Source organism: Neopelma chrysocephalum, unplaced genomic scaffold (assembly GCF_003984885.1).
Source record: "Neopelma chrysocephalum unplaced genomic scaffold, ASM398488v2 Primary Assembly neopelma1_147, whole genome shotgun sequence".
Taxonomy (NCBI): Eukaryota; Metazoa; Chordata; class Aves; order Passeriformes; family Pipridae; genus Neopelma; species Neopelma chrysocephalum.
The window spans coordinates 7,996,692-8,021,073 of NW_020897809.1; the positions used below are offsets into that span (position 1 = coordinate 7,996,692).

The 24,382-nt window shown below is 45.8% G+C and overlaps 1 protein-coding gene across 7 annotated transcripts in view; it reads right to left on the reverse strand.

The window, feature by feature from the left end:
* Positions 1 to 4,927: 4,927 nt before the first annotated feature.
* GRIP2 (glutamate receptor interacting protein 2) overlaps positions 4,928 to 24,382 on the reverse strand; it is a 279,768-nt gene continuing 260,313 nt past the window's right edge. For 4 of the 7 annotated variants that reach the window (XM_027700692.1, XM_027700693.1, XM_027700691.1 and 1 more), the window contains 7 exons: positions 23,703 to 23,842; positions 21,276 to 21,452; positions 18,080 to 18,233; positions 15,023 to 15,143; positions 11,384 to 11,620; positions 9,514 to 9,660; positions 4,928 to 7,058 (listed from right to left, as the gene is read on the reverse strand). In XM_027700692.1, coding sequence (XP_027556493.1) covers positions 6,861 to 7,058; positions 9,514 to 9,660; positions 11,384 to 11,620; positions 15,023 to 15,143; positions 18,080 to 18,233; positions 21,276 to 21,452; positions 23,703 to 23,842 — 1,174 coding nt within the window. In that variant the 3' untranslated portion in view covers positions 4,928 to 6,860. Of the gene's footprint in view, positions 7,059 to 7,848; positions 9,661 to 11,383; positions 11,621 to 15,022; positions 15,545 to 18,079; positions 18,234 to 21,275; positions 21,453 to 23,702; positions 23,843 to 24,382 lie in introns of those variants that run through there. The other 3 variants (XR_003536975.1, XM_027700695.1, XM_027700696.1) reach the window with 3 other exon arrangements.

Genomic DNA, 24,382 nt, shown 5'->3' on the forward strand with positions numbered 1-24,382 from the left:
GTTGTAACACCAAAAAAAAAACCAAAAAAAACAACCCAGCAACCATCAGCAGAGCCTTTAATGCCACCGTCAGGACCGCACCTTCTGCAGCTGTTTTCAGTCCTGTGTGCATCCTCCTTTCTCAACTGCAGATGCTCCTGGTTCCTCTTCTTTGTCTCAGCGTTAAATAAGTCAAGTACATCTGAAGACACATGGACATCTCCATTCGATAGATCTTTTCCAAGTCTCCTCCTGGTCTGTTTTTATTTGCTAAGGAGACTTACAGTTTCGTTGAGGTTGTGCTTGTCACACTTGGGTTCAAAGCTCCCACTTGTTGCATCAATGGCAAACTTCCATCCATGGGAGAAGGATTTGAACATTTTTGAATAACTGATTATTAGCTTCCATGTCTTGTGGTCACTGCAAGATCACTTGTGGAGGCATAATGTATATAAAATGTTAAATAAGCTGTGCATTGAATGGAGTGGAAAAGTTAGTTAAGCAGCTCAAGTACACTTGGAAGAAAGATGACCCTGACATCATTTCCAAGGAGGTTCAATGGAAGTTGCTCACTTTCAGTAAAAAGAATAAAAATAAATCTGTGTTTAAGTAGACTAGTAGATGAAATCTTCCACCCTCATATGCACGCACACAGTGGGGACATTGCTTCTATTCCTAGGCTGCAAATCATGTGTGTAAGTCTTGCCAGGCTGTTCAGGATGAGGATTGAGGAGGTTTAGGCACCACTTGCCTGTAAAGAGCCAACCTACCAGCATGTCCAAATGGTCTCTACTAAATGAGGGTGGTGGAAGAAGGAAAGTAATGACAAAATCCTGGACCATGGCCCCTCCAAGGAAGCCTTAAGGTTGGACTTGAAAGCTCTCCTGGCTCCTTGTAGGCATTACATGGCTCCTGGCATAGGAGGTTGAATGTGGTGTGGGTTCAAGCAGCTGCCTTGGACTTGTTTTCTCCAAAATCAGCATCCAAAGCCTTGTGGTTAGGATTGACATGTAGTTGTGTATTTGTATATTTGCATGAGCAAAAGTCAGGAACTGTCAGACCCTGGTAGCTTGTTTTATTTCTTATAATCAAAGGTAAGCTTAAGAAACAAAGTATTCAGTCGATTCAGTGACACTTGACACTTAAGAAACCCATGAACTAATGAAAAAGAGGCTCCCTGAGCTCCATATTTTGGTCACAAAAATTTTATTATGGTATTAATGGTCAATTTTATTCTATGGGAAAGATTGCTCAAGAAAGACTTGAGTATAACCAGCACCAGCCACTGCTGGAAAACTGCCCTCTCCAGCCCTGCACCCTCCACTGGATTGTGGCTCTTTTCTGCCAGCTCAAAATAAATATTTATACGGACAATGCTTCTTTGTTAAAAAAAAGAAAAATCTCTATTTGTTTGTTTCTATTAAAAAAATAAATAGAAAAAGTCACATTTTTGTGTGGAGTTTTTTTTCAAATTGTCAGTGGGAATTGGTGATTTCAATTTACCCAGGTCCTAAAACAGGAGCAGAAGTAGCTTCAGACACCATTTCACCAAAAAAAGAGGCAGGCTCAAAATTTTGTTGGTTGAAACCATTAAGAAAACAAATCATCCCACCCATCCCCATCAAAGGTGGAAAACTTTAGTGACAGGGTTTGTGACTGGAAAAGAGCCTGACCCTGCTGGTATTGCTGGACTATTGAATGTCAGAGCAGACACAGCTGTTGTGTCCTAATTTGAAATAATCAGCAAAAGTGTCAGAATTTAATTACCTCAAGCTTTAGGAGTAAAGTAAATTAAAGAGCATGTGGAAAGGGGCAAGTTTTTGCAGGCTTGTTCCCCATGGCTCTGCAGTGCACAGCGGGATGGTGCTGCTCTCTTTCCCACTGGCAGCACAGGGAAAATGTGGCCTGACTTGAGAAATCAGAAGAAATAATGGGGAAAAAAACTAAAAAAAAAAAAAGCGAAACTTGATTTCTGCTAAGGAGCTGTGCAGGTGCTCTGTGTGTGTGCATATGTGGGGGGAGGCCTCAGCCCTGTATTAGAGTCCCTGTGAGCACGATACACACCATTTCTAACTCTGCCTGCTTCTGCAGTTGAGATGTTAAAAAGATTTGAATTTTTTTTTTAATATAAAAAGATAAAAAAAACCAGTGGCAAAATCATGTTGAGAGGCTGATAAAAAAAAAATCCTGAGGGGGCAAGTTGAGTTTGTCACCTGCTCCTGTCCTGGAAGCCAGCGCCAGTCTCTCAGCATCACAGCATCCCAGTACTGTTCTGAAGTGCTTGTTGTTCAATAGGATGTTGTTTTTCTCCAGTGTAATGTTGTGATTGTTACCTGATAATATTGCCAGGGACTTCACATTGTAAGAGGTGGTCCATCTTGTTTGATGTATTTGGCTAAAAAAAAGTGGTGTTTTTTTTTTTGTTATTTAAACTCCTAGCAACTGTGACTACAGTAATGTGATGAGTAGCACATACAGCAAGGAGGTGAAGGCAACAATGGCCTCCTTAAAAATGTCATCTGAACTTTTTTTAAAGAAAAAACGTTAAAAATATTTTTAAAACATTTTACAACATTTTTTGTGTGTTCCAAAATGGAATATTTGTATTTGAAAAAAAAAAATCCTGGAGTGTAATTTAATCCTAAAACCCTCTAACCTTTGTGTATATGGTAAATGTTTGTATTTTGCAGTTTCTGTTTTGCTTTTTAGATAAATAAAATGTATATGGATATTTTTAAGTCATCTTTGCTTTTTTAGATGAGTTTGTAATCACCTTATAACTGAAAATAAAACTTTCCTTTATAAACCAGCTATGCTCTCAAATGGTTTTTTTGGTGTTTGAGTAGCTCAGTTCTTCAGTTACTTGTTTTGGGGTGGGTGGTTTGTTTTTGGCAGCTCAGCCCCACGCAGCCACTCCTCCCCTCAGCCAGCGGGATGGGGAGAGAATCAGAAGGGTAAAAGTGCAAAAATTTGTGGGTTGGGATACAGACAGGTTAATAATTAAAAAAAAGGGTTAAAAGAACCCACAACAAAGAACATCAAAGAGGTAAAAAACAAAACCAAGAAAAACAAGTGATGCAAAAGCCATTTCTCACCTCTAACCAACCAGTGCCCAGCCCATGCATGACACCACTATCACGAGGGTTCAAATACATCAGGAAAGCACAATAGGAAGAAAAAAAACCCCCAACATTTATTTTCCTGGTGTATAGGACTGCTTATTTCAAGCTCGCTGATGACCTCTTCAGTCAAACAGATGGAGGTTAAACCAGAGCCCATTCCTTAAGTCCTGATTTGAGGCAGGGAAAGAAAAAAACCCAACATGTAGGTGGCTACTATTTGTGAAAAGCAAAGCCTTTGAATATCACTGCTGAGCCTCCAGCACCCCATGCCCAGGATCAGCCCCACACCTGTCTTTATTTGGTGTTTTTTGGCTTGGTTGGTTATTTTGCTGGGTGTGATTGAGGACTTTGTCAGGGATTTCTCCTCTCACCGGCACAACCCACAATGCCTGGGCTGAGCAGCCTGCTAGCAGCACAGACAGCAACTGCAACGTGCCTCAGGTTAAAATAAATAAACAAGGAACTAAAAAAAGCCACTGAGTGCCACGAGGTGCTGCTGAAGGGTTTCAACTACCTGCCATGGGCGGCCGTCACCTGCCCAAGGCTGCAGCTGCTTCTATCAGCTGAGGTCCACGGGATAAAAGGTGACATCAGCAGGAGGAGATGTTGCCCACCAAGGCACATGTCAGGGGAGCAGCACCGTGTTAACCTTTTACCTGGTAAACACCAAAACCCTGTGGGTCACGTTGCACGGGCACTGGTTCAACCTGACATCGCTCCAGTGCCTTGGTTGGCCAGGCCCTGGTGCCAAATGTGCGAACGGCCTTGTTCTGAAGTCTTTGCCCCAGGAGGGCAGCCAGAGATGGCAGATAATCTGGCAGATAAGGCTTGTTTATGTGGCAATGATTCCCCAGGTCTAACCAGGAGCACTTCCGTACCCTGCTCAGTCTCCGAAAATTCCTGCATTACCCACTCGGCCATGAAGGGTTGCAAAACCCAGCTCACCCTTTCCTTGCCAGTGAGCAGAGATTCCCTATGGCCTTATCCAGGGAGTATTCCAGTCTGTACTGCCCACACTGGGAGCATAGGGGCACCCCAAACCCCTTTGCAATAGCATAGGAAAAACATCCTCAACATAGGAACACAAGGAACTGTGTTCTGGATTCATGGCAGTCACAGAATCACAGAATATTCTGAGTTGGAAAGGACCCACAAGGATCATCGAGTCCAGTTCTTAAATGAATGGCCCATATAGGGATCAAACCCATAACTTTGGTGTTGTTAGCACCATGCTCTAGTCATCTCTTTGGATGTCTAGTTTCAGGGGTGGCGTAATTTGGCTACCACAGTAGAGCTCCCCAGGGCACCCCACTGGAGCTGCAGGGTGCTGAGAATCAGATGGGACATCTCCTGCCAGCACATTGTCCTCCAGCAGTTTTCTAACCCATCCCCAGGGATTAACCACAGCTTTGCAAACACTGCCACGTCACAGCAACCATGTGCTTTGCTGCATCAGTGTTTTGTCATGAAGTAGCTCAGCTTCAACCCAACAATATTTCCAGTGTGGAAAAGCTGCAAGCAGTGCTGTAAGCACGTGCACGTGCATCTCCAGCTCTTACTGCTACCGGCTACAGCAAAATTACCTCCATGTGCACAGGGATGGAAGTGACCCAAGTCCTGCAGCTGTGTGGTGACATGGGACAACCCCAGCCCTGCGCTGGTAGCCCTACAAACAGTGGCCTCCCAGAAAAACTCTCTGCATGTTCTCCCCTTGTCCTTCAAGGTCTCTCCTAAATGGGGGTCCTCTGGCAATTTAAAATGCTGCTGGAAACAGAGCGTTGCCTCACTATTGTCCTGCAGCAGAAAGAGACACAAACCAAAACAAATTCATTTCATTTGCTTTTATTTAATTAAAAAAAAAAAAGTCAAAGTCATTGCAATCCCATTTAAATACAGAGATTTACAAATAGGTCCAAAACAGGACTAAAATATTCTTTGAAATGCTGTACTTTTAAATATTGTGCTTTCATAGATACATAAGAAAATTAGCATATAAAAATACTTTACAAGGAATACACTCTAATATATGGATAAAAATACACATTTAAGTAATGCATTTCATCTTCATATCATTCAAAATGCATAGGAAGGGATACAAGGACCAAGTTTTTCTTCCTCCTTTTTTTTTTTTTAAAGCCTTTAATAAAAGTCTTCATTAAAAACCTAAGAGAAGCCCCAGTGAGCTTCCACTGCTCAGAATATTGCATATAAAAACACTTTCAGCTGCACTGTCAATGCTCCACAGTATCAATTATGGCACATTATCTAGGTGTGGCAGCAATGGTATGGGATATTGCATACTCAAAGAGAAAATGGCTACAACGACAAATAGCTGGATGGGGCCGGGCACATGTCTGAAAGAAACACCCTGATGCGTTGTGCTATCACAGAGGGATGTCAGGGACAGACAGTGGGGGGAGAAGTCCTGGCTCAGCAAAGCGACACACATGTGCTGTACACCCATCCAACAACCTACGGGCACCCCTTGAGGTGGTGATGGAGGAGCCAAAAGGGTGAGCAGGGAACGGGCACAGTGGGCTCGGGGCTGCAGTGTCCAACTGACAGGCCCCTCCACTCCACTGTGCCCCAGCCTTCCCGGGGAAAGCGATGCCAGGATCACGCCACCACCAGGACACAAACATCATCATAAAGTGCTAATAGGTGGAACATGGCAGGCAGACAAGGGCACCGATGCAAACATCACAGCCCCTCTTCCAGGTGGGGCCGGGGGCTCTGGGGAGGGAGGGGAGCATCATGCTTGCAAAGCCACATGAGGCCAGCAACAGGCAAACACACACTGCCCAGCCCCCATGGGACACAGGGACACAACCTCCACCTAACAAAGGGCTTGTCATGCCACTGCCTGATGGGAGACAACAATTCAAAACATCAGGGGCAGTTCTGGGAATTTTGCTATTCTGCTATTTACTTGCAGGCACAGGCCAGGTTTGCAAGCAAGACATCTCCGTAAAGCTCAGACAAACAAGGTGGCTGGGGATTTGAGCAGGTACTCAAGGCTTTTACCCTTGGGTACAGCCTCTACTCTGTTTAAAGTACTGCAGCACAGGTAACCACATTGTTCATGGGAACCCATGCCAAGACAAGGTGCCTCATCCCACTGTGGGGCGAGCCAGGCCTGGGGGAGTGTGGACAGGGCTGTCAGGAGGCAGCTGCAAATACCAATTTTGAACAAGAATTGAATCTAGCCACTCTCCAGCACATTTTGAAACGTCTTTTAGCCAGCGCTCTCCACTGCCCTGCACTGGGAGTGCAAGGGGCTGCAGGAATTGATTTGTCAGGAGTGTCGGAAGGAGGGAGATGGGCACAACATAAAAGGAAAGGCATTTCAGTCCTGCTGTATGCAATTAACTGAGCAAACAAGGAACATAATAGCACCATGTGTGTTTATAGGATGGCCAAGGCCTTCAGGGCAAGCAGGATGTCAGAGGCAGGACCCTGCACACTCAGTGGCCAGGGCACAGGGGGATGATCTGCCATGGGAGATGGCTGTGGATGCTCCGTCCTCCCGTTGGCAGCTCGTCTCATCGCCATCGCTGCCACAGCCCCCAGATGCACATCCAGCTCTGACCTTCCCAGCAATATTTGGCGGTCCATAGGCTCACTGAAGACCCACCTCCCCACTTGCAGGTTATGGTACACACAGCATTTACAAATACCAGTGCAAAAAACAGGAGAAACACCCCAAATACCACATGGCTCAGCAGAGGCCCTGGGCATCATCTGCTCTGCTCCCACTGCTCAGAGCGCCTGGACACTCGCCTTGACCTCGGCTCCGAGGGACACCTGCGCCGGCAGCTCTCTGTTCCCCTCCGAGGGAGCGTTGGCAGCCAGGGCCAAGGGGTTTCGGCTAATCACCAGGTCCAGCTTATCTCCAGCCTCCGAAATCAAGGGAACGGCCAGACAGCAGTCAAAGTCTCTTGTTCGGATGCGATTTACCTGCGGGGATGGATTTAGGATGTGCCATGGGGAGGAACAACAGAAAGATCATGTTTGTTAGTCAGAAAATATAAAGATTAGTGCTAAACCCACACCCGGGAAAACACACAACGCTTGGGGGTCCCTGATTCCAGGTTCAGAATGGAGCAGAGTGGAGGCACCCCTTCAGACTGAGCATCCTTGCTTAGCTGAGGAATGATGCAGAGGAAGGCGGAAAAAAGTCTGGATCAGGCATGACCTCTGAACCCCAGTGCCTGGGGCAGTAGTACAAGTATTAAACACTGCAGGGCTCAAAAACAGTTCTCCAGTTCAAACCTGTAGAAAAAAGGTTGCCGTTTTCCATGATTATTTTTGCCATCATGGCTTTTACTGGCCCTAAATTTGTGGTGCTAAGTATTCGGCACCTAGAAAACAAATAAAAGCCATGAGGCTTCTAGCAACCATTTGCCAGCTCAACCAGCAGTAAACTGAGACTATACTGAACAGTTTCTGCTTTTTCTCTCCCCATTTACATTCTTCATTTCACAGGAATCTGGATGCGTTTCATGTGGGCTCAAGAGGCAGCTGCAAATTCTCTCCATAGGATTCAACAGTGAAAGCAGGTACTGTTGGCTCTTGCAGACCTTCAAGTACATTTCTGGGCTGGGTCATCTGCAGAAACCACCCCAGCTCTCTTGCCTACAGCTAACAGAACACCTGGGCTTGGTGGCATGAGAGCTCTGGGATGGAGCAGGCTGGCAAACAGCAGGGAAAGGGAAGCAGAGAAGGGGGAAAGGGATTTCCCACCCACCTTTGGAGTGAACATAACCCCTTGGGCCAGGTGTTGCTTCCTTCTCTGGATAAGGGCTTGATGAGTCCATACAACCCTTCCACCCCAAACCCTTTCCCAGAATTAATGCACGCCCACACAGCTAGGCTCTCTGATGGTACTGGTGTCCCCCTGTGTCCACACAGTTGATCCCAATACTACTCCTTACAGTGTAGTAACAAGGGACAATTTCTAGCCAACTCATGGACAAGGAGAGATAAACAATGAGCTTGCTCTGCCCTTGCTCTATGCCAGCCAGGCAGTCCCAGTGCAGAAGTGCTGTTACTAGAGTGCCATACTCCGGTTAATCCATCCAGCCAAGCAGCAGAGGGTCTGTGACAGCAGGGACAAGGTGTTCCACTGGCCTTCAGGCACATCACCGTGCCCACAATCAGCAGCACTGTGAAGCATCCTCAGCAATGCACCTCTGTACTTCTGGAGGGGAGTCGCCTGTACCAGGTCTGCAGTCCCTCACTCACAGCTCCACATGTCAACACCATGGCAATCACCTCATCTGCTCGTAGGTGTGAGCTGTGCGGCGCAGCATGTGCAAGAAGGGTGTCGAAAGTTTCCATGCCGCTCTGTTTAGGATTTTGGGCACACCTCCCAGAGCCCTTGGCACTCGCAAAAAAGCATCACATCCAACATGGAACAGAAAGGCAGCCCAGAGCCTAATTAGCTTCTTGTTCATTCTTGCACCATCTTTTATTTGAAGCTGAGAAGGAGTAATTGTATAGCAGCCAACTGGCTAGAGACCATAACAAGCTTAAACAAGGTTCCCCACAGTGCTGCCAGTCCTCCAGTTACCTGATGTACATAATATACTGGCTCTACTCCGACAGCTAAGAACCCCCGCCTAGAAATTAGTACAACTAAACATCTTTCTGAGTGTTTCCAAATATGGTCACAATATCTACATTTCCAAATGGTGGCAATTTTTCCATTGAGGTTGTACTTCCTTCAGTTGCTGAGTTGCCCCAAAGCTAAAATAGTTGGTTTTCATCCATATAAAGCTCCTCTCTAATCTCCAAAACTCACCACGCTCTTTCTGTCCCTCTGGTAGCCTGATATGCCCAGGACACACATCACAGACTGTGCTTTTGGCCAGAGTGTTTATTCTGTTTCTGCATCACCTACTTCAGATCAAGTCTGTTTCAAAGAAAAATATCCATAAAAAAACACTTTGCTTGAAGGATGTGTTTCCTAGAAATCTCTTTTAGTTGTCAAAGGCATGCACAGAACTTCATGAATATTACTTAACTCTGCAAGGGGCTTCACAGGAACATGTATCAGTCAACATGATCTGGTTCATCCAAAAACCAGGAAAAGGATTCAGGGTGAGGAGAGGAAGCAACGCAGTTTTTTGCTTGTTTTGAGCAGTCCAAGTTCAAAAAGGGCAGTGCTGGGACAGGCTGTGTCCTGGAATAGGAGTACCACCTGGGGTACCACCTGAAGGTACTACCTAGTGATTTCTTATTATAAAACACAGGTCTCATTGAGTGCTTGGTGGTTAAGAGCTCACCTAGTTGGCTAACTATTACCTTCCATTAAAGTTAGTGCTGTCATGGATGGGTCTCACTTCTCTCTTCCTCTCAGCCACTCATTCACTCCGTCCCAGTCTCCAGAACTGCATTTTGCATTTATTACCTGAAGCACTCTGTCATATGGCTTGAGGCCACACTGATCTGCTGGCCCATCCGGACGGACCATATTTACATAGACACCTTTTTCTAGCAGGCCATCCGACAAACTGAATCCGAAATCTTCCCTCTCCGGGTCTTTGTGGAGTGTCATCTGGAGGGGCAGAAACAGACAAAGCATGTTTTAATGCAGCAGATTAAGGAGGTGATGTGCAGGGTTGGCAGGTTGGCAGTAGAACAGGTAATGCATGCAGACCTACAGAAATTTTGCTCTGTGTCTCTCTGTCTGTCTTAGCCTGTGCAGTTAACACAGATTGAGCCTTATTTACCTGACACCATCACCTCAGGTAGATCACATGGTGAATTGCTTTGGTGACTGGCATAAAACCAACCCCACGACAGTCCCCTGCCCTTGGATGTGGAAAGAAACACAAGCAGGGTAATACAGACATCTGCTGTTTCACCCAAAGAGCAACAAACAAGTGTTATTAATGGAGCATCTCCTTCCCTGGCCAGGTTACACCATGTACCTTCTGTGTGTGCCAGACCACCACATGAAAAATTAACATGTTCTCAGGGAAATTTCAATGTAGTGAGTGAAATGTGAAAACAGCTCATTTTTAATACATCACTCAGCAGGAGCATCTAAAATTCTGCATATTATTCACAAGTTCTTTTCAGAAAACTCATATCAATAAGTGCTGACGTACTGAGGACAAGAAATACGTAATCTCATCACCCTTCCCTTGAGCACATCACACTTTGGCCTTGTCTAAAGGACGAGAGCACTGCTTGAACTGTGCCTTGCCACAAGGTAACACTGGGAACCAGGGACAACTGATTCCCCAACACTACCAAAATCTCCCTTTGCCTCTCATGAACTGGGAGTGCATCTCTACTGTGGCTCTAACTCCACAACTGTGCTCTTGGCTGGGTAAGCCTCATGGATGTGCAGTCCTTGGGAAGGACAATGCTCAGGATGGCACAGAGGAGCAGCCCACTTGGCCTCAACCTCGTTTCCAAACAGCCAACACCAGATGCTCCAGCAGAATGAAGAGTCACCCTATAACATGCCTAGTTACACAGCTCTCCTCCTTCAGGTACGAAGGAGTTTTATTTAAATACACATTTGCCATGCCCTGAAGGGCAAAAGCAGATCAAACATGAAGAGGTTGTTTTTCCATCTACCATAACTGTAGGTTTTATTCTAAAGTCACACTAGGAAAGAAAAAGACAATCAAATTCTTGAAAACTCTCCAGCTCCCTTCCCTGCTTGCATTCTGCATCAGCAGCTTCAACATTTAATTACCTCTTCTAATTACTGCTGCCTTACGCCATGCTTAAACTGGCTACGTTCATCTGGATGCTGAATTCAAACCAGTATCCCACCATTGAAGTCCTACCACTGTCACCCCTACAGGAAACGCTGGGGGTGCAGTGGAAGGGGAGGGAAAATAAGTTATTTTTTATATGGGAAGTGGCCTACTGAATGGAGTGTGCCACAGGAAGAGGGCTGATGTTTCTCCACAGGGACATATTTTGAGCTCTTTCATTTTTATCTGTAGTACCAATTAATGAATTCCAGAACACAAGGATCTGGAAATCTTATCTATTAAGCAAAACAGCAAAGCACAGGTTTGAACCCTGTTGAATGATGGCAGCTAAATCCTGTTACTCTACTGAAGAGTGCCCTTCATCTTAATCTGACCCTCTGGAAACCTTTGCTCCGACCTTGGTGAGGGCCAGCTTTAACAAGGAACATTTTCTGGGGATCCCTCTGAACAGCGAAGATTTTTTACAGGGTTGTAAAGCTTCTACAGCTTTAACCATCAAGGTACTGCAGTGCTAGAGCTAGACTGACCCCTGGCAACACAAACCTTGTGAAACTCAAGGGGAGTCGGGGACATGATTTCCTGCATCTCCTTCTCGATCTTCTTCATGTCCAGGTTCCTCTCGTTCTTCTTGGCAGGGGAGCTGCTGCCCTCAGTCTGTCCGTCGCTACAGCTGGAGTTTGCTTTCCTCAATGGGCTCATTCCCGATGGGTTGACAGAGTCCAGGAGCAGCTTGCTGCCCTCCAAGCCCAGGTTGTGCACACTCCCTGTCATGATGGATGCCTGTAGGGAGAGGGCATCATGCCACTCTGCTGAGCCAGCAGCAGGATGGACCACGCGGCAACTAAAGCGGCACAGACAACAACAAGGCGGTACCATTGCTCTCATTAATCAGAAAATAACTACCAAAAATCTCTTCCTATTAGGTGTAAGAGCCATTCTCGACCTCACGAGCCTGCTTCCAGGTCTATGACTGACCCACTCTGTGCTCTCCATCCCCACCCCAACAGGGAGCTTTGTCTCAGAAGGAAGCACTTGTGAAGCATCTTTTTTAATGAACAGGACCAGACAGGCCTCATATTGTGCAGGAACCATCTTGACAGCCAAGAAGGATGAATATCCCAATCTCAAGGAGCTCCCAGAGGAACCACAGTCTGACTGGCTCTCTAGCCTACCCCTGCAGGCTGTAGGTCCCCACCAGTATCACACAGTGCTGGCAATGGCCCAGGGAAGTCAATACCTCGGACTCCACTGAGGCCAATTCAGCAGAGAAATGAGGATTTTATCTGTCAGTAAATGAGAGCCGTCACTGAGCAAAACTGAGTTAAAAATATGAAATTAAGTAGTATTTAAGCTTGGTCATCCTTGATAGAATCCATTAAAAGATGCCCCTAAGTAGCTTCGATTCCATTTGGCAATGCTTTTCACTAATGAGATTACATTGATCAAAGCTAACGAAGGAGTCAAGAATCCAGTCTGTGGAACCTCAGATGGCTCCAGGTCACAGAGTCCATTTAAACAGCGTAATGAAAACTGTAATTTCAAAGTTCAGTCTTCAAGGATCTGCAGTCCCATTAAATGTCAAAAGGTAGAAGAAAGGAAACGAAAGGTAGGGAGCAGATAGCAAAATTCTCCAACGCTAAACATGGCAAGTCAAAGAGCAATTTCCCCTGTGCACAGGGGAAATATCACACAACTAAGTCTCTAATCAAGACCCTCCAGCTCTTTGCTTCAAGCTGGAGCAAAGGTGAATAAAGTGAATTATGGTGGCAGTAGGAAAATGCCAGCACTACCCACATTATCCCAAAATGGGATGGATAAAACACAGAAAATCTTTCAACTTTGCACTTTTCAGGTTTGGGCAAAACTCAAACACCTGCTACGTGCTGGAAGGACACTGACTTACCACATACTTGAAAGGCAGATTAACAAACAGCAGTACAGCCAACCAGGGTACATTTGTTCACTGACCTCAGGCAGCCTCAACACTCCCAGGGTGTTGTGCTGTGCTGTACCAGCACCAGCATTGCTGAGCCAGGGAGAGCAGAAAGGTCTGTGCACGCTGTGCTGCTGCCCTCCCTCATCGCTGCAAATACCGTAACCAACCAGCACCCAACAGCATTCGACTCCTTCTCTATCTTCAAGGTACTTAAATCCTTTCTGCAGCATCATAAGCAATTTCCCAGGTGCTTTGGGTTTAATGCAAGCAGCAGAAAGGGCAATTTCAGACTTCTCCAGCCTTGGCTGCCCCACATTGTTTTTCCCATGTCTTGGCTGCCCTCAAAGCAAAGCAGGGACACACGCTCCACTAGACACACCAGAAAAAGCCTGTTTCTACCCATACCCATACTCTGGAAGTGGATTGCTACCATGTGTGAACCTGTTTCCAGGCTACCTTGGGTCACCTTGCAGGACTCTTTTTTCTTTTCAAATGTGAAGCATGAAGGGTCAAAATAAAACAAAATAAAACAAAATAAAACAAAATAAAACAAAATAAAACAAAATAAAACAAAATAAAACAAAATCTGTGACTGTCTAAAATCACAGGAGGCTGAGAGCTGGGGCTGAGAAACCTGTAACACAGCAAAAACCCCAACGAGCCCCGCACATCCCACAGCATGCCTCAGGAAGGCTGGGGACATGGAGAGGGAGGAACGGATCAGTGGCAATTTGGATTTGATAAAAGGGGAGTTGAACCCATCAGATTCCTGCTAAAAACACAGCACTTCCCTTCTGCCCCCAGAACTTTCAAAATACTCTAGAAATGTGCTAAATACACCAAAACCCTGGAGGTGCTCAGCTTTCAGTAAAATTCCTTTATATGTTTAAAAGCATTGCTATAACTGTCAAAGCTCCAAAGCCTTAAAACAGCAACTGCATCACAGATGCCTGGAAAAGGAAAGGGAGTCCACAAAATCCCTTTTTTTGCATCACAGAAAGGAGTACTTCCTCTTAAGCAGTTAATAACTATTCAGAAAATTTGTTAGTGGCTGCCTAAACTCATTTCTAAATACATTCAGGTCCAGGAAATAAGTGATCAAGGGAAAAAGTTATAGTTTGGGGAGGTTGGGGATTTGGGATTTTGTGTGATTTGCTTTCTTTTTAAGTCAGCATTTTCTTAAGTGTCTACGATAATAAAAACAGCATTTCATGCTTCAGCACAATAAATTTAATTGAGATTTCCTCATCCACTTACAGTTGCTAAGGATCAAGGAGGAAAGGACAATTAGTAAGTCCCTTGTCACCATACAGGCCAAAACAGGACTTTCCTTTTTGACCTTCAATTAGTCAGAAATTGCCTTTTTTTCACTGAAGCCTCAGCAATATGCAACTGTGCATAAAACCAGTCCCACTGGGAATGATGGAGAGCACGACCCAGGGAGCTCTTCTGAGTCCTCTGCACCCGGAAGGCAGGGGGAGGAATGGGCTCGTGGGGTCCTGCTCCTCCTGAGGAGGGGAGCAGCACGGGCTCCATCCTGCTGGGCAGGTCTCACAGTCTCAAGGGAGGCCTTTATTTGCATCCCATGACTTAGAAATCCAGGCTCCTCATCCTATAACCGGACACAATAACACGACCTCCAAAGCATTTTGGATAAAGAAAAGAGAAAGTGGTTTGTGAAGAGAGGAAACACCTTTATTTCTGCAGGAAGCAATTACTTTCTCAGATTTTTCCATGGGGAAAGCTGGCTGAAAAGCTTCCAATTACCTATTTCACTAAAACAGTTTCCGGCAGAGTGACAGCTGAATGCAAGATATATGTTGTGCCTGTCTGTACTTGAAGCAAGCCAAGGCTTCAGTCCCAATGGGGGCTTGGGGGACTCCTTTTGCTTGACCTTCAAGTGCTTTGGACAGGCAGTATCCTTCCAAGCAGAGAGTTTACTGTTGGATAGGAAAGACTTGCCAACAGTCATGTGAATATTATTGGCCAGCAACAGTTCGTGAAAAGAGCATGGAATTCCTGGTGGGTAAGACATCGGCTCAGGGGAAGAGCGCACGCAAGCAACTGTCTAATGAGACACAGTTATCCATTAGCACAAACACTGACATGAATTAAACCCAAACCCTTCTTCACACCACTGGCAGCACAGGGATGCTACAGGCAATTAACAGATCTGGGGAAACGGTCTAACATTTATGGAAAGAGCAACACAGTCAGATCAGCAGCAAATTCAGAAAGTGATTTACCTCAATCTCCCTCAAAAGTTCAGACTGGCCACATGTTTCCAAATCCTCCAAAGCTTCTCCAAAAACACGCCAAAAATTATCCTCGTGAGTGGTCTCAAGGCCATTTTGGCGGTTGGGGTATCTGTTGTAACGTAGGAACCAAACATTGTCAGCACTCTTCTGCAGCGGGATGAAAGCCGCAAGGCTACAGCAAGTGTCTCACCAGTAAAAGCAGACTTGAAGAGTCTTCATATACAAAAGCAAACAATATGAACTTTTCAAACAAGAGTCCGCATACGAGACCTCCATGCATTTACTAACGGGGCAAGTGTCCTTCAAAGGAAGAATTAAGTTGGTGTAGTAATGTCAGAGTTCAAAGGGTAAATTAAAAAGTGCCTGTAGGAAGATTGTAGGTTTAGGAAGACGTTTTGGTGAAATAGAGAAGTGAAAGAAAAAAGGATGCATTATGGGTAAACCAGGAGCCTCAGAGACTGTTAGTACAAAGGCTGATGGGATAGAGCTCAGATCTGAGACACAGAACACCTGAGAAGAGAGAGAAAAACACAGAGGGTAACAGACATGGTGAGAAAATGATAAATACATTAGGTCTCTATGAGAGTAAATAATGCAAAGATGTATATAAAAATGACTGCCCTGGGCTGAACAAGCGAACGCACACTACAGCCAGCAGTATCAACAGTGTCATGTATAACCCATACAAACCCAGTTTCATTTGCTTTGGGATGGCCAGGGAACTGAGCTGTTACTTTCAGGAGGTCTTTGTTTTTTTTGCTGTATAGCAGTCTTGGCACTTAAAGCTCTGTAAAGTTTGCCACCAGTTCTGTCTACAATAGAGAGTAAGGTTAGAGAGAACCTCTCTCAGGCTGGTACAAACACACATTAATGTGAACACCGTGTGCTGGGTGTTCTGCAATTTTCCCCTTTGGCAGTTTCAGCATCTCTTATCTCTGACCACAAGCCAGGGTCAATTCTCAGACCTCTAAATCAAACAGCAATTAAACATGCTGAAATCCTCTGAACAGGCTAGAAAAGTAGGTGATGCTGGACACTGCTTATGGAACACCAGACTGCAAAACTCAGACCAGCAGTGCTCAGTTTAACAGAAGCCTCTTGAAGGAATCTGTGGTGTTAAATCCAGGTCATGATAAGCCCACTAATGTGTCATGGGGAGAGGCCCCAAAGGTATAGAGACATCAGAGCAGCCCTAATGCATCTTCTACGTATCTTATAAGGAGCTGCATGGACGAGGCTCCACCTCTGCAACATCTGGCAGCATCTTGCATGGCTTATTCAGCTCTGCAGATGGGAAGGGATACTCATCCACCACAGCCACTTAGCAAAGTCAAAACATTTTACTTGGGTACAAGTCACAGAGAGGTTGTCCTCCATTAAATATATAATGACCCCTTGGGCTATTAATAGAGCTTTTTCCAGATCTCTAACAACTGCAAAGTCTTTAGCACATGCTTTGCCTTTTCATCCACTGGCTTAAATGGGAATCTGTAGCAGGCAGAAACTCACACACACACACTTTTGCTCCTTGTGGGTGGTCTTCCTGGAGGTAGCAGTATCTGACATGGCTTATTGCATTTTAAATTCACCCCCTACCTTTCATCAGCTTTTAAAGGACAGTAGCTTTTACACTAGGCAGAAAGGTCAAATAAACACCCAGCAAGACTTTATAAAAACAAACTGAAATTTCCCCCCCAAAAGGAATTTTTGATTCTTTCCCCTTACTCATTTCCTTCCTCTGCTCTCAGGTTCCCAAAGAGGCAAACGTCTCTTCTAATTACCAGTTTCTTGCCTCTCAGAGCAGCAATATACAAACACATCCAGGACGTGGATGAATCAGAACCGGCTCCCACACCACTGGGTCAGCAGGTTTTTCCAGGCTAGAGGCAGTCAGGGTTAGAGACATTTTGTTTTTCTCCCTAATAAAATGGGCTCAGTGGCATGAACCATTTCACTTGCACTTTGACATCAGGGCTCAGAGTCCTCATTAGGGACACGGGGGCTTCGAGTGCTCAGATTTGCTAACTTCAGCTGTCGACGGCCTTGCTGGGGGGGCCACGAGGGATCAATGACCTGTGCGAGCTGGCTCTTGCTGAGAGGCAAAACAAGAACAAAGTCTCCGCTGCTGCCAGCCTTCCTGCCAGTTTGATCATCTTTAAATAGGTGGAAATGGCCATGAGATGTTCTAAGGGTTTCGTTTGGACAAACAAAAGTTAAGGAAAAAAATAAGAAAGAAAAAAAGAACCGACAGTAACAACACAACACACACAACTATGGGGACTCTGGAGGATGTCAAGGGGAGGGGTAGTTTTGAAGCAGTGGGGCTTTTCCACTGTGTATGGCTCAGCAAGGGACAGCCTCCGGCCAAGGCAGATCCATCAGGATTTTCACCTAAAGTAAGGGGCAGCTGCAGATTCCTCACTGGCCTCAGGAGATGTTACAGGACTTTCCCCACCTGGCTGAGCTGGGGGATTAACTCGACCATGTTCATTCAGCATAGCTTTGTTTGTGGTGTTGGAAGGGCCAAAGTGTGATGGAGAGAGAATCCAGCCACTGCTTTGGTAGATTTTAACTTGGACATGCAACCTCACGCTGGTCCTCCGAGTACTTTGGTTGGCCTTTTTTGCTTTGTAGCATTGAGCTGTTGCAAAGCTACATCCTCACCCAAAAAAGTGTGGCCAACACATGCAGGGGCAGCCCTGACCATATCTATTTATTACACCTAAACCATGAAAATACTGCAGCCTTGACATGGCAGGAGTAAGAGACATGGTAGGAACCTGTGGTCCATGCAGCTGAGACCACCTAACTCCAGACACAAATGTACACCTGGACATGGCAGAGGTGCCACAGAGCTACACTCCGGGTAACCTGAGGTGGCTCAACAGGGCAGGTTCGCCATCCCAGCATCCTTCCCCATGCTTGCCCAGTGCCAAGGCTGGGACATCCCTGGCTGCTCCATCACATTCCCATGCCCTCTTTTCCCTGTGCAGTGACACCCACATTTCCAAACACACCTCCCTACCTCCTCCCGCCCCTCCGTACCTGCTGGGCTTGTCCCAGTCATCTTCACTGAAGCTTCCATCCATGTAGGGGTAGTTTTTTCTGGGGTCCCCTGGAGGGGTGCTGCTCTTTTGCCTGCTGTGTCTCCACTCGTGGGGATGGAGGGCTATGCCTGCAGCCTGAGGTATGTACGTACCTAGGGAAGGCAAGAGGGAGTAGAGAAAGAGAAAGCATAACACCTGGTCAGAAACCCCAGATGGAGTAAGTCATGCTGAGCCAGGAGAGGCTCCTTCCCTAGGTCCCAAACCTGAGGCCACATGGATTGCATACTGCTTTCATCTCAGTCATCCAAAAGTGGTTCTTCTTCCCATCTCTTCTGGCTTTAACTAAAGCAGCTTCTCAGGATCTTGACATGGGGTGCCCCATTTCTCCTTTGCTCCCTTGCTTCTCAATAGTTTTATGGTGTGAGTTTGGGATCCACAGACCTGGGAGTACACATACTCACAGATGCAGATCCTGTCCCCAGTAAGATCCAGCCTTGGCTAACAACTCTTTTTTCTACATTGAACCCAGCAGAAATTATGATGTTGAATCAGCCACTTTTAAATACAACAAATCCTTCAAAGGTCAAAGAGAAGATCCTGCCAAGCTTCCTTCAGCAGGTCCAATCCCATTCTTTTTGAAGGATTTGGAGGCCTGAATTCTATTAGGAAAAAAAAGTCTTGATTTATGTTCTCAACTGTGTTTGGGACCTAATGGACAGCATGAGAAAGGTAACAGAATAGAAAAGGGCAGTAGCAAAAAGCTCCATCCAGAGCAGCCAGAAGCAAGAGTCTCCCTTAACAAGTGTAATGGTGCTGAGGGTACCTGGTGGTGGTCACAGGTCCGGTGTGCTCAGCAGTGGTAATGAGGAAGAGTCAGCCCTGATCCTGAGAGCTGCCAGCCAGTTCCCTCAGCCCTCCCATGCCTTTGGGATCAGCTGGTGTAGGTACAGGAAGATGCTTTGGGGACACGTGTGTGAAAGGCAAGAAATAGGGTGAAAATCTCTGCTGGCTCACGTGTATCACATTTGATAGGAGATCAATATGGACCATTAGGATGAAACCAGGCAAGTTTTGCTACGTCTGCTCCCATGGACTTTTCCACACTCCAGAGATGTAAATCCATCACTACCAAGTCACAAGATCCCCAGGTCTTGTGAGGAGCTTCCTGAACAGAAAACTTTCAAAACAGACCATTCCTCAGCAGTGTCAGTGCCATTTGCAGTGGAAATAAATCTCCCGAGTCCCCTGCTCACCTCCTGCTGCCCATTCAGTGTTTCAGAGAAATCCTCACAGCCTTTCCAAGAAACACCGTATGCTCCCATCGCACGCTGTGCCAAGTGAACAGGAAGAAGTAACGGAGAAACATATAATTAAGGGAGATTTGACCTCCTAAACAGCTAAGAGCCCTGGAAATACCCAAAGACAATGCCAACACTTTCTTTGAAAATGCCAAGGTCTGTTATTTCACGTAGCTGAGTGTTTCCTCTGTGTGTTTTTAAAGGTTAGACTGCTCTGGAAAGAGCCCCAGGAAAATTGCTTGCCAACATCTCACAGCAGTCAGGAGCACTCACTGCCTGCCAGAGCAGGACAAGGGCCTTGGATGCAAGTCCTTGCAGCAAGTGGGCAGCAGGTTTGGGCTGGGTGCAGGGGTTGGGTGCAGAATGCTCACTTAGTGCCACTTAGTGTAGATTCACCTCCTCCTTCCAGCGAGAAGAGCTGGATCCTTGGGATTCAGAGCCACCTGGTGGCATGTTCCCACCAGGCCCAGCACAACTCCCCCACCCAAATCCTTCCTTGAGCCATTTCCTAATGCTATGGATGAACCTAAAACCTACAGGGCTGCAGAGCCTGATCTGTAATTCTCCATTTGGTGTGTGAACCCTAATCTCCAGGCTCTGCACATCCCAGGTTTCTCTGCATCATGCCTTCCCTGCCCATCCCATGGACAACCCTGCATGCCCTTCTCCCTGCCTTCCAGTATCCCTATTCCCAGCCAGCACCAGCACAGCACCATGCAGCCCAGTGCAGTTACCAGGGAAGACAAGAGAGCCCCTGAAGCAAAGCTGCAGTGTGTGGATGTTGGGCAACTTGGCATCAGCCCCACACCCCGGGGCTCTGTGCTCAATTATCTGTTCTCAATTTACCGGTAAAGCAATCACTTTCCAGTGTCCAACTTGTGTTAACATTCAATTAGATGGAGAAGGATTGCAGCATTATGAAGGCCAGGGGATTCCTCCTTAATGAAGCCTCCAGTCCCAAATTAAGACTTCAGACCAATGGAGGCTGAAGGAAGACACAGGAATGGGGAAAGAGACACCCAGGCAGTGCTGTCCTTTGAACTTCTCTAAGCCAGACTGCAGTGAGCACAGCATGCACCTCACTCAGCACAGGGAAGGTGCTTTGCAGCAGCATCCTGCAGCATCCCTCCCTTTTTTCACATTCTGTTCTGGACAGGAGTCTTTCCACAATTTCCTCTGGCAGTGTTAATTCAGAATTTTGGTTTGTTTCAATATGGGCTAATACTACCTTATGTCACTAAATCTGAACTGGAATAACTATTTTCCAGTGCTTTTCTCCATGTAAAAATTTATCCCCATGACTAGACCATCATCCATCCCAAATCCATATGTTTGCCAGAAGCTACAGCTGAATAAACCTGGCCTCGAAGCCATGTGTCCAACTGATCACTCACTAGAGAGTTAAAGATACTTTCTTGTAGTATTACCTTAATTATTTTGTTAAGTGAATGCTTCTAGTCACAAGACATTCTTGTGGATTTTAAAACAGCCTGAAGAGGATTAATATGTCCTACAAGGCCTCTCTGGAGAGTTAAAAGTGAGCTATGGACCAAATACTCTGTAAAACATATCATCAGTGAATACTGCCTCTGATTATGTGAATTATAAAGTGCTGTAATGGTTTTGAAAATTATGAGAACAGTATGACACCATATAAGCCAGAAGAAATGTGCCAATAAAAGCCTAAACCAGATACATCAACTCAGAGCACCACAGGAATGCATTTTAAAATACATTTTGTTCCTTGCTGGAAGTGAGAGACCATGAAAATGTGGTCAGGCCACAGGTTTCAGCTCATGCTCAGAGACAAGAGTCAGACAGACCACACAGGTTTGGAGGCTCTGTCTGTCTTCACCTTGGCCCAGAGATCCCTAAGAAAAGATGACTCTGGCTTACCTTGGCTTCCATACCCAGCATCAATGGCAGAGCCATCCCAGGACTCCATAGTATTGTCCACACTAGGAATTGCAGTGGAGTATATCTCAGACAGTTTGCTAGTTTTCTGGGAGTCTGTCAGTTCATCTTCTGGGTCACTCACTTCATTTATACTCCCCGATTTCTTGGGATAGGATTCTGAAAGCAGAACATCCTGCTTTAGCAGGCACGAAGAGCAAGCCTCAGGGAAAAGCTTGTGCTGACACAGGAGCAAGCCCAGGTACTGTCTTTAAAGTACCTCTTTAGCTCTTCAAAAGTAGCTGAGAAAGGCATGTGCAATGAAGCTAAAAGGATTTAATGCATTACTCTTATCTCAAGCTGAATCAAGAAAAAAATGCCTTTCTGGGTTTTTAGCACACGGAATACAAGGAGCAGCTATGGGCATTTGAGGATTACCACATATGAAAGAGCTGGGACCTGATCTCAATTCACAAGCACATCTTCTTGTGCCTTTGGAAGCTTCCTCCAAAACAGCCCTGCCCAGAGAAGTGTTGGCCCTTGCAAGCTGTAGCTTCTCTGGTCTCGAAGGGCCTCCTTTATACTCAGAGCAGCACCAGGGCAAGGTGCTGGCTGCAAAATTTGCCACAAACTGTTTTAATGAGATTCCAGTGACAAAGCAACCTGGTCCCAACCACCACCACTGAAGCCCCCTCCCAAGATTGTACAACCTCGTAACAATTCAAGGCTAATCACCTCTCCAGAGTCTCCCATGCAGTCTCATGACAATAGCGGAATTCCTGGGCCTGGTATTTTGAGGCTGAATTTCCCATGATCAGTGATTGGAAAATGGAAGTTGAATGTGAATGATGAAGCTCAGACCTTCCCTTTCATTATTTTAGTACTAACAGGCCCTTATTATCATTGTATCAAATTCCCTTTCAGGTAAAAGCTATGCTAGGAATGGTTTCTCAGAACAAGCATTTCTCTGTACTGAATATTTTAAAGTCCTTGTTGATTAGATATCCTGTTAGCCATCCACACCCGTACCTCCGACCGGAGGGATAAAAAGCCCTATGAAAGTCTGCATTTGTCAATGAGAACAGATTATTTTACCAAACAAAGCCTGGTGTCCTGAAAGTCCCTGTTTTCCAAGCATTCAGAAGATTGCTCACCATGATTTACTCAAGATTACCTTGAAATTTCAATTACACCTGCTTCATTCTCAGAATGATTAACGAGTCTCCAACTGGCACTTGCATGTCAATTATTTCACTGAGTGGCTGTGACAATGTTAAGTGTCAGCAGAGGGAAAAAAACAGCATTTCAGACTAAGGATCAAGACACTTAGCTATGGGGGAAGAGAGTGGGGTTTCTTGAAGAGGAATCAGTTTTTCAATTCTACCTCTATTTGCCAAGTCTCCACTCCCTGCCTGGGCTTCCACTATTTGTAAAATAGGTTGATTGCCACACATTTCCAAACTGCTTTGAGGTCTACAGAAGTTCTATGTTTAAGAGTGATGTCACTTTTTCAGATGCAGGACAGGCATCCCATGGGACACTCTTGCTTGGAAAAGCTTTATCACTTGATTTCTTTTAATTCCCACAGCACTGTGGGCCACTGGCTGGGTAGGTCCAACCAAATCTACAAACTGCAGAAGCATGGCACCCCAAAAAAAAAGGAAAATACTTGGTGTGAGGGAGACAGGAATGAAGCCAGAATGCACCTGTTGCTTTCTGAACTTGATGAAGAAGACTCTGGTTGGGGAGAAAAGTTTTCATGATCCCTGGTTTTGCCAATCACCCCTCCATTCCCAAAAAACAGTAGCCTGCCACTAAGTGTGCTTCTGATCTTTGATACCAAGATCAGCTTCAAACCCATAGGGAGCTTGGCAGGGAAATGAGAAGGGGATCTCTAAGTGAAGTTTGGTTTGAAAGATGATCTTGGGACTCCAAGCCAGGAAAGAGACATAAAGGATTTATTGCCAATTGTTTTCAAAAAGCTGAATTAAAGGTGTGGGTTTTTTTCCATGGATTCTACCAGCTCAGAGTCCCTTTGCTAATTTTGGAGGGTTATGTTTTTTAAAAATCCCACATTCTTCTACTTTTAAAAGCAACTTCTGCTTCACTTCTGTGTGAAACACCCACACAGACAGGGAATGGCAACAACAATGGTACAAGGTGTTAATCTGAAATAAAAATTAATATCATCAATAAACCTGCTGTTTCACCTTTTCCCAGTATCACAGAGAGCCCCTGGGTTGCCTTTCCTTTCATCTGTGAGTCAGAAGGTCAAGAAACACACACCTTTTCCCTCTGTGCCTGACCACGCCCACAACCACACTGCCTCATGTCACCTTTCACAGCACATGCACTGCTTACTCCACCGCCTGGGGTCCCTGCTGGGGTGTGCCTTTGCCCTCCCACCCCAAACCAGGCTCCCCAGCTCACTCTCTGTCTGCTTCTTGATCTTCAGGGTGACCGTCTCTCCCGCCATCTGCAGCAGGTGAATGGCCTCGCTCAGCGGTTTGCCCTTGAGGCTCACGTTATTGATCGCTAATATCCGGTCGCCGATGTGGATGGCTCCGGTTCTGGAGAGAAAAGGCACTGTCAGAAACTCCAGAGAAGTAATTTGCCTCTGCAAGACAGGACATTCAGTTGTCACTCGACACAAGAGCATGTTAACTCGCAGCATTTTCAAATATGTCTTTGTTTTCTCTTGGTACACTGTATACACCTACAGATGTACACATCACCACCAGGAATCTGGGTCCTCCCCATCTTCCATGTGTATATAGACATACAAATACACATGGGAACATATGAATTCCACAAAATCCCAGGCCCCTTGGGGACTGGAACTGCAGACCAGTTTACAGTCAAAACTCTTCAAAACGATGTGGTTAAAAGCACAAGCATTTCCAGTGTGTGGTGTCCACCCAGCATCACATATGGAACTGAAGGACATGTTAACACTGACAGAAAGAAACTATGAGACAAACCTAGAAACCTATTGAAAAAAACCCAATACCAAAATGGCTCAACACACAGATTACAGGTGCAAGCTTGAGCTGAACCAGTTGCAGCTTGTGACATGTGTAGAGTTCACCCTTACACAGCTACACTCCTGC